This window comes from Gavia stellata, chromosome 25 (genome assembly GCF_030936135.1).
Source record: "Gavia stellata isolate bGavSte3 chromosome 25, bGavSte3.hap2, whole genome shotgun sequence".
NCBI classification, from domain to species: domain Eukaryota; kingdom Metazoa; phylum Chordata; class Aves; order Gaviiformes; family Gaviidae; genus Gavia; species Gavia stellata.
The window spans coordinates 1,943,330-1,961,171 of NC_082618.1; the positions used below are offsets into that span (position 1 = coordinate 1,943,330).

Sequence of the window (17,842 nt, forward strand, 5' to 3'; positions counted from 1 at the left end):
ACCAGTTTTCACTAACAGACACATCTGAGGCCAGATCACAAGATTTTAAGGATATATTTCCCACTCACTTAAATTGAAAAGCAGACGTCTAAGTAGGAGTTAGGAAAAGAAACACCTCTATGAACTGAAGCCTTAACCTTAAGGCATTTTTTTGGACTGGTTATAAACTACAGTGAAAACTAACCAGCCCTGTCACTCCACTCCTCTAACGTCCAGACTGTTTCCAGAAGTATTTCAAAACACGCTGTCAGTGCTACTATTATGTGTATTTAGAACTGCTGCTTGGGTAATGACTAAAATTAAATGGCTAAAATGCACAATTTGTAAAGGTTGAGTAGGCAGAACACTCAAAAGAATGTCCACGTGGGCAACGTTTAATGGTCTCAACGGTCAGCGCGTATTACTTCTGAGTTGTATTCACCGTTAGTTAGTTGCAGAGAGAACGTACCTAAGTGAGCAGCTGGGTTGAGAAAGTTGCTGTGGTGAGGTGGTGGGCCGAAAGGGGTGCCGGCTGGATGACCCCCACCTGCCAAAACAAAGCAAAGGGGGTGAATTCCTAGCAAAAGCTCAGAAAGGGACTCGCTGTGCTCTGGGCTTGACTGTCATTTCTTAAATGGCAGCTCATGTGAGCAGAGATTGCTGTACGCTGGGCGGGGGCTCTCAGGTCAGGATCCTGTGCAAACAGCTGATGCATTCCTGAACAGAAATTCCCAGCTAAGAGTATAAGGGGCGGGGCGGGGAGGAAATGTTTCAGTACAGAAAAAAAAAAAAAGAGCAGGTAAATTACAGCATATTTCTAACCTGTCATCCTCATGATGCATCGGACATCACTGTGTGAAGAAACATTCCTCCATTTACTACCTGTATGGCATTTCAGCAGGTTGGGCTTTTTTAAAAGCATATAGAATAACTTTAAAATATTTATCAAATAGACTAATAGCCCCTGGAGTGTCTGGCAGAGAGTTCATAAGCCAAAGCATATGGGAAGTTTCCTTTTAACATGGCAAGGATTACCATTTTAATGAGCATGCCACAAGAAGGAGATTTCACTTCTCAGTACTCACTGGCCGTGGAGAAGAGAGTCGAGGGCCGGGCCAGGTCATGGGGGTGGTGGATGGCTCCAAAAAGGCTGGGGCCTGGTGGCCTGCTCAGAAATTCGGGTTTCAGGCCAAAGTCCAGCTTGTGCGGATCAGACTGCATCTGTTTCTGAAAAGTAAAAACAGGATTTGGAAGAGACTGTCCTAAAAGAGCTGTAAAAGGCACTTCCAGAATGATGTGAGCATCGCAATTTATTCATACTAACTGATGTTTTAGCAAGAATATTAGTTTTTGGGACCCCGAGCATAGGTGCACAGCTATTTTCCTGGAAGGGGGATCTAAGGCAGAGAGAGAAAGATCTCAGGCTCCCAATGCACATTTGCTGCAAACTTCAACAGTGTTTTTACATACGCTCCCATCCATCCCTCTGGAGCAAAGCATTTCAGCACAGACCTGACTTAAAGAACAAACATAAAAATCTTTAAGAGGCCTCAGACACTTGCTCAGCTGTAAGAATAGGTCTGTCTTAAAATAAAAAAAAACAAAGCCGAAGAGAAATGTTAGTTTGGACCTGATCCCAGGTGGGCAGGCGTGTTAAAAGCTGGGTGAAAGCATCAACTGTAAGAGGCACAGCTGCCAGCTGACCCTCTTCCCACTGCAGGAATCCCTTGCCAGGCAGTTACGGCAGAGACAAGTCAACGGACACCAGAACCATTAATTTTAAATGTGAAGCTGCAGGCTAGTGACACTTGATATCTTTCAGTGCCTCTCAGACTGCAACTGAGCAAGCTAGGGGCTAAAATGAATCAAATTACAGATGAAGCATATTTGAGTCTAAAGAACTGAAGTCCCATTTTGACTGCTTGCACTCCAAATTCAAAGCACTGTATGTCGCTGTCTTTATTTCTATGGTATTAGAATGAGCAGGCTTTCTTTCCCGGTGCTGTTTAACATCTTTGTCGGCGACATGGACAGTGGGATTGAGTGCACCCTCAGCAAGTTTGCCGACAACACCAAGCTGTGTGGTGTGGTCAACACGCTGGAGGGAAGGGATGCAATCCAGAGGGATCTTGACAGGCTTGAGAAGTGGGCCCGTGAGAACCTCATGAAGTTCAACAAGGCCAAGTGCAAGGTCCTGCACCTGGGTCAGGGCAATCCCAAGCACAAATACAGGCTGGGCGGAGAATGGATTGAGAGCAGCCCTGAGGAGAAGGACTCGGGAGTGCTGGCTGACGAGAAGCTCAACATGTCCCGGCAGTGCGCGCTCGCAGCCCAGAAAGCCAACCGTGTCCTGGGCTGCATCAAAAGAAGCACGGCCAGCAGGTCGAGGGAAGTGATTCTCCCCCTCTACTCCGCTCTCCTGAGACCCCACCTGGAGTACTGCGTCCAGCTCTGGGGCCCCCGACATAAGAAGGACATGGACCTGTTGGAGCGAGTCCAGAGGAGGGCCACAAAGGTGATGAGAAGGCTGGAGCACCTCTCCTATGAAGACAGGCTGAGAGAGCTGGGGTTGTTCAGCCTGGAGAAGAGAAGGCTCTGGGGAGACCTTCTATCAGCCTTCCAGTACCTGAAGGGGCCTGCAAGAAAGCTGGAGAGGGACTTTTTACAAGGGTTTGTAGTGACAGGACAAGGGGTAATGGCTTTAAGGTGAAAGAGAGTAGATTTAGATTAGATGTAAGGAAGTTCTTCCCCAGGAGGGTGGTGAGGCACTGGCACAGGTTACCCAGAGAAGCTGTGGATGCCCCATCCCTGGAAGTGTTCAAGGCCAGGTTGGACGGGGCTTTGAGCCACCTGGTCTAGTGGAAGGTGTCCCTGCCCATGGCAGGGGGGTTGGAACTAGGTGATCTTTAAGGTCCCTTCCAACCCAAACCATTCTATCATTTTATGATTCTTTTATAAGGCAAATTTGCTGAGGTGGCTGTATTGTAAATGGTAAGTGGATGAAGGATGGGCTCTTCTTTGTGCCATGTACTCCTTTTAGTGGTCCCTACTTCAATAGTTTTATAGAATGAAGAGGAAAACCAAATTCCCAATTACCTGTGCTGCCAGAACTCCCTAAACACAGATTGCTGATTAATTGCGCAGGTCAGCTGAAAGGATTTACAAACGTGTCACACTGAACCAGTAGATCTTAACAGTAACTCTGGAGCACGTTACGCTTTATAAATCAGTATTTAATACTGTGCCAGCTCAGAGTACAGACTATTACAATGATATAAATATGCATATTAAAAAGTTACGACCAAATTAATGTGCATGTCTAGTAGCTGTTTTTCAAGTGCTAGTAACACGTCTATGTAGCTATGAGAACAAAAAAAAGCTCAAAACCCCAAAAAAAGCAAAAAAAAAAAAAGGCTTTATCAATGTTTTGAGATAATGGCCTGCAAGAATATTGAAATGGAAACGATGGCCAAGTTAAGGTCATGTCTTTTAAGGAAGTAACACTGTTGTGCTTAAATAATTTAAAAAAGTTCAGAAAATACAAATGCCTCAGTTGAAGCCTGCGTGCCAGATTTTTATGCTGTGAACTCCTTTTATTCTTCTTTTTAACAACCATGTTATAAACCTCTGACAGGCATTACTCAGAATAGCAGAAGCTGGCTGAAACTTTAATTGCAGCCATATGAACGGTGCTGTTCTAAATAATGAAAAAATCCCCTGTCTGGAGAGAAACAGGAATATCATGGATGCGTTAAAAGATTTTTGAATGTGTTGGTTTACCTTAAAATAGCACTAAAGAAAATTGATCAGATTTATTTTCTCCCAAGTTGCTGTTCAGGAGAGCACCCCTATTGATGATAATCGAATGTATTTGAAGTCCAGCAAATGTGTTACACCTTAACTCAGGGCACACTAAAATCAATGTAAATGCCTGCACTAATTTCACGGCATGTTAGATCGGGCCATAAGGCCTTTCCTAAAAGAGAGAGGGCCAATTACGGAGCATAAATTCTCTCTTGAATCCAGGCTAGTAACGCACTGGTCAGTCTAAGAAGGAGTGTTGCTTTGTGCCCAGAGCTGGTATGCAATCCTGGCTTCCTCTGAGGAATTCCCTGGGTGTGCAGACAGGTTACACAGGTCTGAGCTGTGTCTTGGTGCAGAGGTATAGGCAGGCAAACAGCGTCCACAGCTGCATGCAATTTTTCCTGGGGTCAGGAAGGTTGTGTTTTCAAGTTCCCTATCTTGCCTGCTTCTTCAGGGTCTGCTGTTGCCCTCTGCAAGCAATTACTAGCAGGCCAGATAGTTACCAATTCTTCCATACTTTGCAAGCAGTCTGGTGGCACTGCATGTAAACTCGAAGTCTCTGAGTAAATATATTTTATTCCCTGCTCTACGGTCAGGCAGGGTCTTCAGCTTGTGCAGAAGAAAAGGCACCTTCACAACCTTGGGCTAGAAGGAGAAATCATTCTGTATGAGCCTTCAGCCAGAGATTTCACACTTCGTGGTTGCATGCAGAGGGGAGGACTTCACCCCCGCGTGGGAGTCTGACAGCCCATGGGGAAATAAACCAACTCACTTTAATGACTGTAGACCATACCGAATTTTTTGACTGAATTGAGATGGTAAAATACATTTCACAATTATTGTTGAAATTAGCCATCATGCACGGCCTCAAAAAGTCAAGTAACATCCTCTCCTGTACTTCTGGGCTTTATTCCTCTTTTTTAACATGCAAGATAGAAAAGTATTAGGTAAAAGAAATGGCTGCATGAAAATGGCCTTTACTATGAGTTATAAATACACCAGTATGACCTCTTTCTGAATATCACATCAAGGAAGATTCAAATGACATAGATAGCATGGGAATAATAATTTCATTTCATGAAAATACCTTTTCAATAAAATAAAAAAAAAGGACATATAACTCTCTAGGTCCATAATCTTGTCTTTTTTGATAATGGGAAGATGAATGAAGATCACTAGCAGGGGAAACAAGGAAGCAGAGAAGAGAGATATGTCTACTGCAGCAAATTAACCTGTCAACCTTGTTTAAAAGGGTTATTTTTAAACTCTATTAGCTGCAGGTTTTAGGAGCTGTTCAACATCTTCATATTCTTACAGCACCACCTTATACAATTCAATTGCATACACAGACTGCAAAGTGCTATGGACTCCTTGTTAATTTTACTTTCCAACACAAGCTATTGACTCCTGAAGCACAATATGAACAGAACACCAGCCTTTCCTGACTTACTGAAAAACTTCCGGAGCAACACAAAATATTTCAGACAAGTAGAGTGAAAATATTATAAAGGGAAAGAAACCTTCTTCACAGAGTCCATGTGCAATGATGCAATGAAAATACAGGTAAAAGAAAGGATGGAAATACCCTAACTATTAATTGAATAAATTGTTTTTCTCTGACAGCTGTTTCAGGAGAGCCTAAACTGGCCACGGCCCTTACCCCTGAAGTCTCAAAGCATGTGTAACAAGGAAAACATTTCCACTCCTTTACCCTGGGTGCAGTGAGACAGCGTTTGGCTAACACTACTTCATCTGAGAGGCTGCGTCTGCCTGACCAGCCCAGACACGTACGTACAGGTGCCACCCTCCCGCCGTGAGATGGGTTGTGGAAAAGACTGATGGGAGCCTGTGCAGCCACATTGGATAAAGAATCGTGGGGACAGGAGAAACCTTCCTGTGCCCTCTTCTGTCTGTGAACATTAATAAGAGGAATGGGATACACGTGCCTAGCTTCTCCAGACTTAAAAAAAAATTATCCTGGATATGTTTGTGTCCCTCAGCCATAAATAAAAGCAACGTTGTAGCTCGCAGGCACACCCATTTAGCTCTTCCTAGCTACAAACTGGTTGTTATCACCTACAATCCGGTGTCCTTGCTCCGTGGCATCGCAGACATTCCTTTGAGGCTCTACCTTTAGGTTTTTAATTCCCATATGCCATCACTGTGAAACGGAAGGTTACGCTATAATGCTACATACGGCTAGTTGAACAAGGCATTAGCCATGGCTAAGAACGAGAGGCAAACTCTTCCTCTCGCAGCTTTGCACTGTACAATTCATCTGACATGCAGGCGTGCCCAAAAGACTGACCTTGACTTTCTGTTGGTGATGGTATATCTGCCAGGCGATGTGAACATGCATAGCGCACCACTTTCCAGGTTTCTGGGAAAAACAAAGGGATACAACACGAATCAGTAACCTTCAAATACCTGTGAAGCTTTATTCTAGTTACAGCAACTCTTGCCAACTCTTAGGCCAGTCTGTTTTGGTCTAGGGGATTCCCCATGCCAAGACAACTGAAAGCAGAGGGTCTCCCTTCGGTGCTTCTCCCCTCCCCCTGTCCTCTTGGGAAACCAGAAATGCAAAGAATTTGTCCCTTGCTAAGCAGTTTATCTGGATAGCCAGGAATGCTCCTGGTCACTCTCCTCTCCAAATAAACCCATGCTCGGATTTTACACTCTCTTGCATTCTTCTGATGCCACTGGCTGAGAATGCAGCTTGTGTTGCTGAAACCAATGAAACTGTCTCCCAGCCAGCAGCTGCTGTGCACAGCTGGACTGCCTCACAGCTGTACATGGACTTCATTTCCAAAAGTGCACCTAGTCTAAGGCTAGCCTTTCTACCAAAAGGTGAAAATGAAAGCACTTTAAAAGATCACTCTGGTTTTCAAAATTAATCTGACTCCCTCATATAATTGCTGGCCTGTACCTCCAAAACTTTGGCTCATACATATACTGAAAAAATTGGAGGTCAGTCAATTCAGTCTGTTTGGGAAGGCTCTGCGCATCCTTCCTGTCACCATGCTTTTAAGTCATGGGGAGAAGAGAGGGAGGAAAGAACCAGAGAGTGCTATTTGGGTTTTCTTGTTCATTTTGTACTCCATTTCCAGGACATCTGGCAATTTTGTCTGAAAAAGACTCATTCAGGATATACTTTCTCCAACTTTGTTATTTAAGGGTCTATAGTTAACGACACACCTAATGATTCCTGCAGATTTAAAAATAATCACAGGACTTCAAGAAGCTCCTCAAGCTACTGGTAACTTAAATGTTTCACAACCTATGGCATAGGGTCTGCCTTCTATTTCTAGGTGTGTTACCAACCAACAGTTAAAAACCACAGAAAAATAAAACCCATCTCACACACATACTCCCCTAAACTCGAGCCTTTTGCTTATTCACAGCTGCGCTAGTGATTTAATGAGTTCACTTGGTCAGTACAATCAAAATACAGACCTTCTTGAACACATTGAAAAATTAAGAAAAAACCCTTTTGGATCACTGACAGACTCATCCTTTTGATCCTTATTTCTAAAATATTTTCTGTTTGAAGTGGATTGTCTGTCTGTATTTGACAGGAAGATACCTGGGTAGGAAGTACCATACCGAATAAGACTGAAAACGCACAGTAAGTAATAAAAGGCAAAATCGTACAGTCTGCAGTGAAACGACAAGGGATCGCTGCCAGGGCAGGTCTGTAGGATTTGGCTCGGGAAACCTTGCAAGCCAGTGCGATAGAAGGATCATCAATATTTAACCTCTAGTATTCATGCTAGGGGGTTGCATGAGAAGAACAGAAAACTTCCAAGTTTGAAATTGTGTATTTTCCTCGAGTGACCACAAGATGCACGCAAAGAAGGACTGACCATGCTGCTCAGCAAACCCGGTGTAAAATACCCAAGATGAAACACGGCATTGATTTATAATTAGTCTGCTGCTTTAACCCGGTGGGGACTGAGACGAGGTTGACAAACTGTAACACAAGAAGATTTCTTACCCTCAACATGGGCCTGAACGGATCTGTCAACTGTGAAGAAGAAATGACAGCTTGGTTACATGCCTGTCACTCAAACAATTGCTCTAATTAACAAATTGGTATTGCTTCATTAAGAGATGAAATTAAAATGTGTAATTTTACTTTCAAATGAAGCCCTTTCGGATAATAATTAGTCCTTGGCCTCCGTATTCGAGGCGGTCTCCCTCCCCCCACGGCTGTTGTACCTAAGTGTTGACAAGCAACTAAACAAGCCTCACACAGAGCGCTCTGTCCTCTGGCATCATCGTTAATTTGTTGATTTAATGCTACAAAAATGGCTGGTTAACTACTCTGAAGAAAAACACAGATCTATCCTTTGGGCAAACTTCTGTTCTCATCTTTCAAAGCCGCTCGGCTGGCGAGAGGACTGGATAGCGGACAGGGCCACTTTTTCACAGGCTTGATCCCACGAATTGGGTTGGAACGGGCCGGAACGCTGTTTCAGACGTGCCCCTGCAAACCAGTGACTGCGTCCATTCAACGGCTATGGCATTAGGTCCTTGGCTTGTACATACAAACAGCCATTACTGCCTGCCTGCTTGCCTGATGTATTCTCCGTCACAAACTGGCTTTGCCTTAAATGTTTTTCACATTGCAACAGATGTTGGTAAATAGCGGCTGTATAAAAAACCAACTTTCTCATTATCATTTTTTTGTGTGGCCTGGTTTTTTTTGAGATAGATTATTTTCTTCTCCTTTTTTGCTCACATATCATCAATTAATGCTGGAAAATAAACTCAATTTACTGGGTATTCCTCATGTGGTTTAGATTTTCTTTTTTGAAATGCAACACTAAAGGAGATTTATAGGTGTAAGAGGTACTTTGCAGACTCAGTGATGGCACAATACATCATCCTGAAATAATCGAAACTACGCTGCAGGTGGAAAGGGAGCATAAAGCTAAATGACTTAATGATGGGAGGCTCTAGTTATCTTTTCAATTAGATGGAATAAACAGAAACGAAAAAACATGGTTTCTTTTGGTATAAAGCTCAACTACAGCACCAATTCAGAGCAAACCAAAGCACTGGAATTTGGCATAACCCACAGAAAATAGCTCTGCTGTACTTAAAAGTTGAGCCATACCACAACATGGATTTTCAAGGAGAGCTCCCCATTGCTTTTGTCAGAGAGTCCTGCTAAAAATATGACGGCATGGTGTTCCTCATTGCAAACAATGTACATTAATTCAAACATGCAAACAACCCACGGGTATTGGGAAAGAACAGAAAAAGGCTAAAAGACAAAGTGCTGAGACAATAAATGCTATTCACATAGGCTAGAACTCAAAAATCCGGAGGCACCAAGTGATCAATAAAGTGCATCCGTATTTCACTGGTGCAATCAATGATAGAGTAACCAAGGGAATAACTGTCATTACCCACATGAAAAACAATTACAGAGTATAAACATAAACCTTGAAGAGGTTTGTACATTTCTACGTTGAATTGGACTTTTATGCCTTTACCCCTGGGCTTGCGGGGATGCCTGCTGACAGCAAGGAAAGAGCTCTTCCATTGCATAGTATCTGTTTGCTTTTGCTAATGATGAACAGAAGTAAGGATCGGGATTTCAATTGTTCTCGTACAGCTTCTCTAGTTTAGCTCGGACTAAGCTTCAGTGTTAGGATGTTAATTTGGACACATTGCAGACGGTAGCTCTAGCATTAAAGGTTTTCAGGGGGAAGAGCTTTACTTGAGAAAAATAGTACAATTTCTACAGACCCGTGGATCTTTCTGTAGGAGGGTATGTGGGACAGTTCCAGGTCTGGCTGCAACATCAATAGGATTGGAAGTCTAGAAATACCACAAGGAAAGACAGCATTAATGAGTAACACAATGCATAAAAGCAACAGAAAGTGAAAAATAATACTTCTTTACCATTAACATTGCCTAAGCAATGAAGATAAGCTTTTGAAAGAGGAAAGTATAGCCATTATAATCCACTTAGTAATATACGTGTTATCATCTCAATTTTCAAACTTCCGTTGTCCACCAACTTCCCGTGACTTTAATCCAAAACACGTGAGGGAACAGTGACTGTTGACACTGGAAAATGTTTCCACTACTGATTAGCAACACACTTATGATCCGGCATCTAAAAGTAGTTATTTGGAGGACCAAGCTTGGCGCTGCTGCTGATCAGTAATGCCCTGGAACCGGCTAAAACTGCTAACCTGACTGTCAACACGCAACGCGCCAGTAACCTCTTTAGTCACTGTATGAGGATCTGAACTCCATCCACAATGAACCGTTACCACACGCGTATCCGGAAAAGGCAACATCCAGCTGAAAAAAATTAAAGCTTTTCCCATGACTTGAACGTAAATACTCAATACAAAAATGCATCTTTGTGGGAAAAAAACAAACAAACTACATTTAGACAGAGCATCTTCCTACGTCGACCCGAAGAAAAACAGAAATCAGCTACAGTCTAACTAACAATTAAGTGACAGAGTTGTTAACAGACTGATTACCATACATCCATACGAAGAATTCCACTAATGAACTGCAATTTACATATTCAGTCATCACAGTGGATGGGCCGATTTAAGAAAGAAGGTGTCTCCTCTGCAGAAATTGCAGTCCTGATTTCAGTCTTTGGTTGCAAAGACTACAGACTACAGAATATGATTTCCTCCCACTTATAAATCAAGAGTGACTTCATGAAAACAAAAGAAAAAAAAAACCCAACCTCATCACGTTTATCTAGCCTAGCTATCACAAATGAGAGGAGAACTAAGTCACTGTCTTGCATTGTGGTGGAGCTGTGACATAATTAGGGAAATGAGTAAACAATAATGATCAGGATTTCTTAAAATCTTGATTATTACATGACATTACGCTAATGCGTACTGAGAACTAATTATATTGCTTCTGAAGTTAACTATGCCATTATATATAATTTTTTTAATGTACGTAGATATATCTGAACCTAATGAGAAACAACTTCTCTTTGTAGTAAATTTGGAAAAAGCCAATTGTCCTCCGTGGAATTAGGCTGTCACTCGGATCTCAGTTGCTCCAGAGTCCGAACCACGTCCTAAACCTAAACCTAACCTGGCTGACACCACCAGTGCATTTGAGTAGTAATAGATATACAAATAATTCCTCTCTTACCTTGGGCTGAAATGCTCCTTGTAGCGAGCCGAATGGGCCAGTCGGAGGAATCATGGGAGGAATACCCGATACAGCTGGAGGATAGGAGTGAAACAGCTGTAACAAAAAGATAGAAGAACATAAATACAAGCGCACGTCGAAATGAAGGCAGGAAGTTGAACAAGATAGCAAAAGCATTCCTGCATAGTATTAGGAAAAATGGTACATGGAGAAAACTGAGAAGCACTGAAGAAGTGATCTGGTTGCAACAATGTTAGTCAAAGCAGTCAATGAAATGTTCACAAATGTCATGATGTTTAGAGCTTAAAAGCAGTTCCACAAGAATAAAGCCAGCAACCTGTCCCCTGGATTAGGCCATAGCGTAAGAGAGATTTTTTTTTCCCCAATTCTTAATTTTTAAATTGGATAGAGGTTTTAAAGGGTTTCAGTTTGCAAGCCACTTCAAGAGAAAAGGCAGAATACTGAGCCAAACGAGACTCAGAAATCTACCGTTTAAGTGGAAAAAAACCCTTACGAGTTCTAGGCTATTGTATCATTAAAACTCCATTAGTACCTTAGGATTTTAATAGTATCTGTAGGAAATGAGGAAAATATGCACAATTCTTACTTCATTAGCCTGTCTGAGAGATATCCTGCCACATCTAATATCAGCAGAGAAAAAATCTAATTTGTTAAAAATTATTATTTAAACAAAATGTTGAGGCAGACCCTCCCCCCAAAAAAATTTAGGGTACTGTTTTGATAAAGACAGACTACTAAGCATAGAAAAGTGCACACCTCCACTGACCTCACTGATCCCAGTGAGTCTGTTCTAAGAGATATTAGCCAAAAAAAAAAAAAAAAGGGAAAAAAAAAAAGCTGTTCTGTACTAATGCAGACAAAGACACGGGAAACAAGCAAGGAAACCGTAACGTCCAGATCTCATCTTGTCTCTGTGGTCCGGCTGTGAATCTTTTACTCATGCTGTAACACAGTTAACTTGCCCGATTCCACGGCAAATGCTGCGATTACACACAAAAATCGCTTTCTGGTAGGAGTCGGGGGTTCAGAGCATCGCACTACAAATATCTTCTCGCTGTGAAACCTCAGGATCTAACAGGGGACGGCTGCTAACTGCACTGGGATTGCCACCCAGCAACCTAAAGGGCTTGTCTGGCTGATACAAATTCACCTCCGAACGCAGCCGATCAAAGATCAACCTACTGTATGCTACTTTTAAGATCAAAATAAATGAGTTAATGGCCAACTGCACAGAAGCAGGACTGGGCAAAGTAAAAGACTGGACGTACGGAGTGGGCAAACACTGAGAAGATCACATCCCAGAGTATATCAGTATCGCAAAGTTTTGATGAGTTTGCTTACGCCAGGCGTATGCATGTGCTTTTCTTCACCTTCTTCCCTTCTGCTAGCTTATCTTGCAAGGTCATTTATTCATATTACAGTTACCGAAATCTGAGAAGATATTTCAGTATTTTAGAGATATCCAAAGATTTTCTCAGTTTAGAAGCATGGTACCAAGTCTCCTTTCATAACATGTTTCTATTGTTGTTTTTAATTCTATTTAATTTGGACCTGCTCCATTCAATGATGCAGAAAGCGTTTTTAGATTAGTTGATACTGAACTGTAGGCATTTGAGGAATCATTAAGAGACACATGTCCTCATTTACAGTAACTTTTAATGAGTAAAATGTGTTTTAAATCCTCCAGTGTCTTCTGCATTTAATTGTGTGTAATGGGCTAATTCCAATCGATGGAAAGAGACGTAATACTTAATATTCTATTGGCTATGACTAATAAGAAGGAGTGCTTTCCTTAGAGTTTTATGACAACTGGTAAGTTAATTGTGACCTTTCGTCAAGGTCAGAATTATGAATAAAATACAAACAGTGTACCTCCAGGATCTCTTCGTATCAGTTAAAGTCCTCCAGCTTTCAAACTGTATCTCCCATAGCCAGCGTTTCCTTTTTCCCCCCTCTCTTTGGTGCAACATTTTCCCCTTCCAGCTTTCTTCAGGGCACAGTGTAGCACCCATAGCTTTCCTGGGGCCAGGTGCAATGGAACACTAAACTAGACCCGGCGTTAACTGCAGGTAAAAGTAATGCCTGCCTGTGCCACAGGCCCTCCCAGAAATGAAATGATTCTAAAATCGAAGATGCCAAGACAGAAAACTGCTTTAAATCTCTCCATGAGCTTCTATGTGAGCTGTGTTCCCTATTCTAAAGCAGATCGATTTCAGCTCTCAAACAGACCTTGTTCCCCTGCAAAGTTCAATTACAAGCTTTCAAAACATTGCCAGCTTTTTTTAAGATAACTGAATTCTTGGTGTGGATCTATAGCGGGAGCTCTTGTCGCTCGGAAAAGGTCTACGGAAGTGCCACAGTTTCCCAACATTTTTACAACAGGAAAAGCCCTATCGGGTATGCACTTGTGCCAGCAAAAGTATGCTCTTTGATACTGCAGCTGCTCAGGAAACCGGTGCAAGCAGTTCCTCTGTTACCTACATAATCTATGGTCGTGCTGGAAGAGGTGACCGCAATAACCCTGGCTAGCACGGCCAAGCTGTAGTTTAAGATAGACGGTTAATCCAATGTAACTTGTAGCCATCACATTGATCTTCTGGTATTAGTTTGCTAAATAGCCAACAGACGCAAGAGCAATTATTCTACAGCCACTTCACAAGGACAAAGCTTTCCCGAAGGAAAGGCAGGGGAGGCATAACGGACCAGACCTCGCCGGTGGAGCTCTGCCAAGCTCAACAGCAGGGCTCACTGGCTAACAGAGAACAACGTGAAGCCTTTCCTTCCTTTAAAGGGGGTAATGCCATGACCTTTACAATTCAGGTAACTGTCAGATTTACAAGCGATTGTGTCACTGAATTTGAAAAGCGTATACAGTGAGGCTTTTGCAATGCTTCCTATATTACATGTCGACTTCAGAGCTTTATTTGTCTAAAATTCATTTACCCACTTCCCAGTTCCGTGTTCTTGCTTGAATCAACATGCCACATTGATGATAATCTATCCATGTAAAGCTCAGCAAATAAGAGAGCAATTTTGCAAACAATGATGCGAACGAGCAGCGTTACCCTTTTGAGTAAAAGTGATTATCGTAGGCTTAAATGTTTGCCTAATACTCTGAGAGCTCTGATCCTGCCAACATACTCATACAGTTGAAGTTACTCAAATGGGGTGTCAGAAATTAATAGGACTATTCACATGTACTACAGGCATGAGCTGTTAGCAGGAACTGCCTTTAATCGGTACAGCAGAAAGCATCACACTATCATCTGAACCAGTTTTTTTTGCCCAGTTCCACTTCTAAGCAAAACCAACACATAAAGCCAAGTGCTTTGCAAATTTCTGAGTGCTGATGCAGTACTCCTTCTCTCATCAAAATATCACTATGGGATTTAGAAATTCTTGCCATATTCAACCAGGTACCTGCCTCTACCAATACGATGAAGGTAATGCAACCCACATTTCAGCAGCAAATGAATCAGTAGATTCAAACCCTTAAGAGCAGAAGCTTTACAGTTAACTGGAATATTAAAAAACAGTTCATCTCAATAAATAACATTTTTGGTAGCTCTTAGATAAACACATCTAGTGCATAGCTGGATTCATGTTGCTGTCATCAAGCAGAGCTTTCAAAACATAACAAGCCCAGTGGATCAGATGTGCCTTTGAAATCTCAAGAATAAGACAAGTTTTCAGATTTTATAAAGCAAAATATGATATATTAGGAAAACTATTAGATTACCTATCCCTGAAGGATTTGTATGGTAGTTTGTCACTTCATTTCACGTTTCTTAGGAAAAATATCAGTCTAAGGGTTTGTGGCACAACTGAAACACAGTGATGAAATTACTGCTCTCTCCTGCTTCATGTAACAGTCAGCTCTTCTGTCTCATCTTTTTCACATCAAACCTGTCTTCAAATGGTGTATGAGCAAGAGATCTTTTGATTGGAAAAGCTGATACTGCATCTTTATCAGAAACAAGCACCACGAATGCAAGCCTTCAAAAGCCAAAGCAACCAAGAACGATCATGGTAAATCCTGGAGTGATGATTAGGGACAGTTTCGACATTGTGCCATTGATTGAGTGGTGATCCCAACCCACCACAGAAAAGCAGTTAAGTCAGGTTTAAACAGAGTAATAAAACTCACACTGTGACGGTAGAAGGGGTCAACTTTTGTAGGGTATTTGTCAAACTGCAAAGGGATCAAAGCACAAACTAGTTACTTTATATTTCCTTGCTCTACTCCTGTTGGTAAAATAGAAGACTACTTCTCTATTATTTGGCAACCAACAGAGAGGAAAAAATATGCAGAAAATTAGTTTCCAATCAAACTGTTTGGGGTTTTTCTTTCTTCAAAGTAAACCAAGGTCTTTATGAGACAGAAAAAGGAGGCGGCACCGGAGCGCGCCGCTCCAAGCACTGGGCAGTCCCAAGCACGAGCGCTCCTTCAGCCGGCAGCCTCGTCCCTCAGCCCCTGCGCTGCCTCCTGAACCTACGCGACAATCGCGAGGAAGGGGCAGCCCTTCCTCTCCTACCCAACCACACCTGGGCAGCAGAGTACTCCTTCCCCGCAACCTGGCAAATTCTTAAATTTTTGTAATAAAGAATAGAGTTGTGCTCTACTTATCCTCACATTTCTGCCTGGGGTACGCACCATGGGCGGTGCTGGCGTTGGCATGATGGCAGTGGGTGGGATGGCGTGAGGGAAAGGCGTGAAGGTGTGCTGGTGTGTGTGTTGGTGTGTGTGCTGGTGCTGGTGCTGGTGCTGGTGGAACTCGGTCCTCAGGTACGGCGGCGGACCCAGGGAGGCCCCGCGATCTGCGCTCTGCGAGGCCAAAAATCGCGTGTTTAGTTCCTGACGGAGAAGATCTTGTTCTGAAACACAAACAGCAAAACAACCCCCCATGAGCTCAGGGACTTCTCCAGACCTCGTGCCACTTACGTTTTGCTGGCTGCGGTAGCAACGCTGTATTTAAAACTTCCTGGCGGCAAATCGTGACACTGTACAGGGTAAGAAAGCTCCCTCGGATCTTCCCCAAAGGCCTCAGAGACAGAAGAAAGTCTCCATTTCCCTTCTCTCACCAAGCCTGTCTTCACTACAGCATTCCCCTGAGCATCAACCTAAGGGCTCTCCCTAAATTTGCACGGCCATGGCCGCGGTCCTAAATAGGTGAGGAGGTACGGGTAACCCGGAGTGAGTAAACATCGAGTGGCTGCTGCTAACGTGAGTACCCTGCTGCGTGGACACAAAACGATGTTACTCAAATGCTGATAATCCTCCATTTTCTCACCCCAGTTCCCTCTCAGTGACTTGGGAGGAACAGATACGTTACATCTCCCCACAGTTGAAGTGTAAAAGAGCACAATTTTTTCCACTGATAAAAATCTCTTCAACTCACTCCCCCCCCCGCCATACACACAATCCTGCACGTACGTGAGCTCAGGACCGCTGTGTGCACAGCCACTGGAGACTTCCCCTCTAGCCAGGGAAGCAAGGCTGAGCACAGACCACAGCTGCAGCAAAGACGTTTGCTAAGGGGGTCACAGATTCTGTGTGGGCACATTATGAACTCTAATGTGTTTGTACCACAGGGAGAAAAAAAGAGACGGAAAAAGCACAGCCTTCCAAAAATATTCGTTCCCAGAGCAGAAGAAAAGTCATTGGGTACGTCTAGGTGGTTATTGGCTTTGACAGAACTCCAAATGGTTCAGCAATGAGTACAGCCTCTACCCAACCAACAGCCATCATCAAATGCACCAAAAAGAATTATTCTGACTAGAACCGGAGAACTGGCTTCCTACGCTGCACTAGACATGCTCGGGCCATGATCCGTCTGTCTCTTACCTGAGTAAGTACTACCAGCTGGGTGTCCTGGAACCTGCAGTGTCCCTGACGTCAATGGAGGTGGAGGAGGCAAAGCCGTAGGAGGGGCAAACATATTGGGGTGATGTGGGTGTGCGGGGGGCTGGAGGGTGGGCGTGAAGGTATGCAGCGGGCTGTGGCTGGGTAAAGAGAGGGGGAACGGTGAGGCTGAGGGATGGTGAGATATGTGTGGAGGAGGCGCCTGAGTCTTGGCAGGAGTGCTGCTTCTGCTGCTGCTGTTAATGAAAAGAAAAGCAATTAAGCGTTGCATGGAAGAGAGGAAAGCTCCAAACGTACACGTACGCAACCCCACCAAGCTACACACGGCTCACGTTAAACACATTACTCATGTAACTTATATATCACAAATGCACGTCACTATTTTACTTTTCTAGCTATACCACAGCAATACCCCTTTCTGCAACTATCTGCTGTACCTTTTCTTTTGTACCTTTTACTTCCTGTGGTCTCACCACACCAGAACCTGAGACATATTCTCCCTCTCTGTAAGAGGCTGATATTCTGTCCTCCAACAACACAGGAATGACACACAAAGGAGTAATTAGCCCTGTGCATTCATTACTTAATTATCAGGTCCTTTCTATATGACTGCTTCCGATTCATGTTTTCGGGCAAATGAAGCTCAAAATCAGTGATCACTACATTAATAAAAGTTTAATGTCTTTTGCTATGACTTGGTAAGATGAAAGACTGCAGAAAATGTGAAACCAAGTCGAGAGGGCAACAACGGCTATCTGCTTATTGTACAGTTAATGCCTCTCTCTACCCCCACAATATAAAGAGATGACATGAGTTGGCAAAAAAAAATATTTGCGATTACATTGGTTGCAATTTTTCAGGTTTCATTTCCTACTGATGAGTATTTGAAATACTTAGAATTAAGCACTGCTTCTACTTGTCATTATTTCAAGTAACGACATGCTTCTATTGCACTGACTTTTAAAGACAAGCAATACCAACTTGGTTAAAACCAAACCAAAGTCTTAAACACCTCCCAGTCTT

At 43.0% G+C, this 17,842-nt stretch overlaps 1 protein-coding gene across 2 annotated transcripts in view; it reads right to left on the reverse strand.

The window, feature by feature from the left end:
* Positions 1 to 17,842, reverse strand: part of AUTS2 (activator of transcription and developmental regulator AUTS2) — a 796,238-nt gene that overhangs the window by 8,574 nt on the left and 769,822 nt on the right. Inside the window, exons 8-16 of one of the 2 annotated variants that reach the window (XM_059829180.1) lie at positions 16,802 to 17,055; positions 15,611 to 15,831; positions 15,104 to 15,148; positions 10,936 to 11,031; positions 9,541 to 9,612; positions 7,778 to 7,807; positions 6,092 to 6,163; positions 1,065 to 1,206; positions 449 to 526 (exon numbers count right to left, since the gene is read on the reverse strand). In XM_059829180.1, the coding sequence (XP_059685163.1) occupies positions 449 to 526; positions 1,065 to 1,206; positions 6,092 to 6,163; positions 7,778 to 7,807; positions 9,541 to 9,612; positions 10,936 to 11,031; positions 15,104 to 15,148; positions 15,611 to 15,831; positions 16,802 to 17,055 (1,010 nt within the window). The remainder of the gene's footprint in view (positions 1 to 448; positions 527 to 1,064; positions 1,207 to 6,091; positions 6,164 to 7,777; positions 7,808 to 9,540; positions 9,613 to 10,935; positions 11,032 to 15,103; positions 15,149 to 15,610; positions 15,832 to 16,801; positions 17,056 to 17,842) is intronic. The other variant, XM_059829181.1, reaches the window with a different exon arrangement.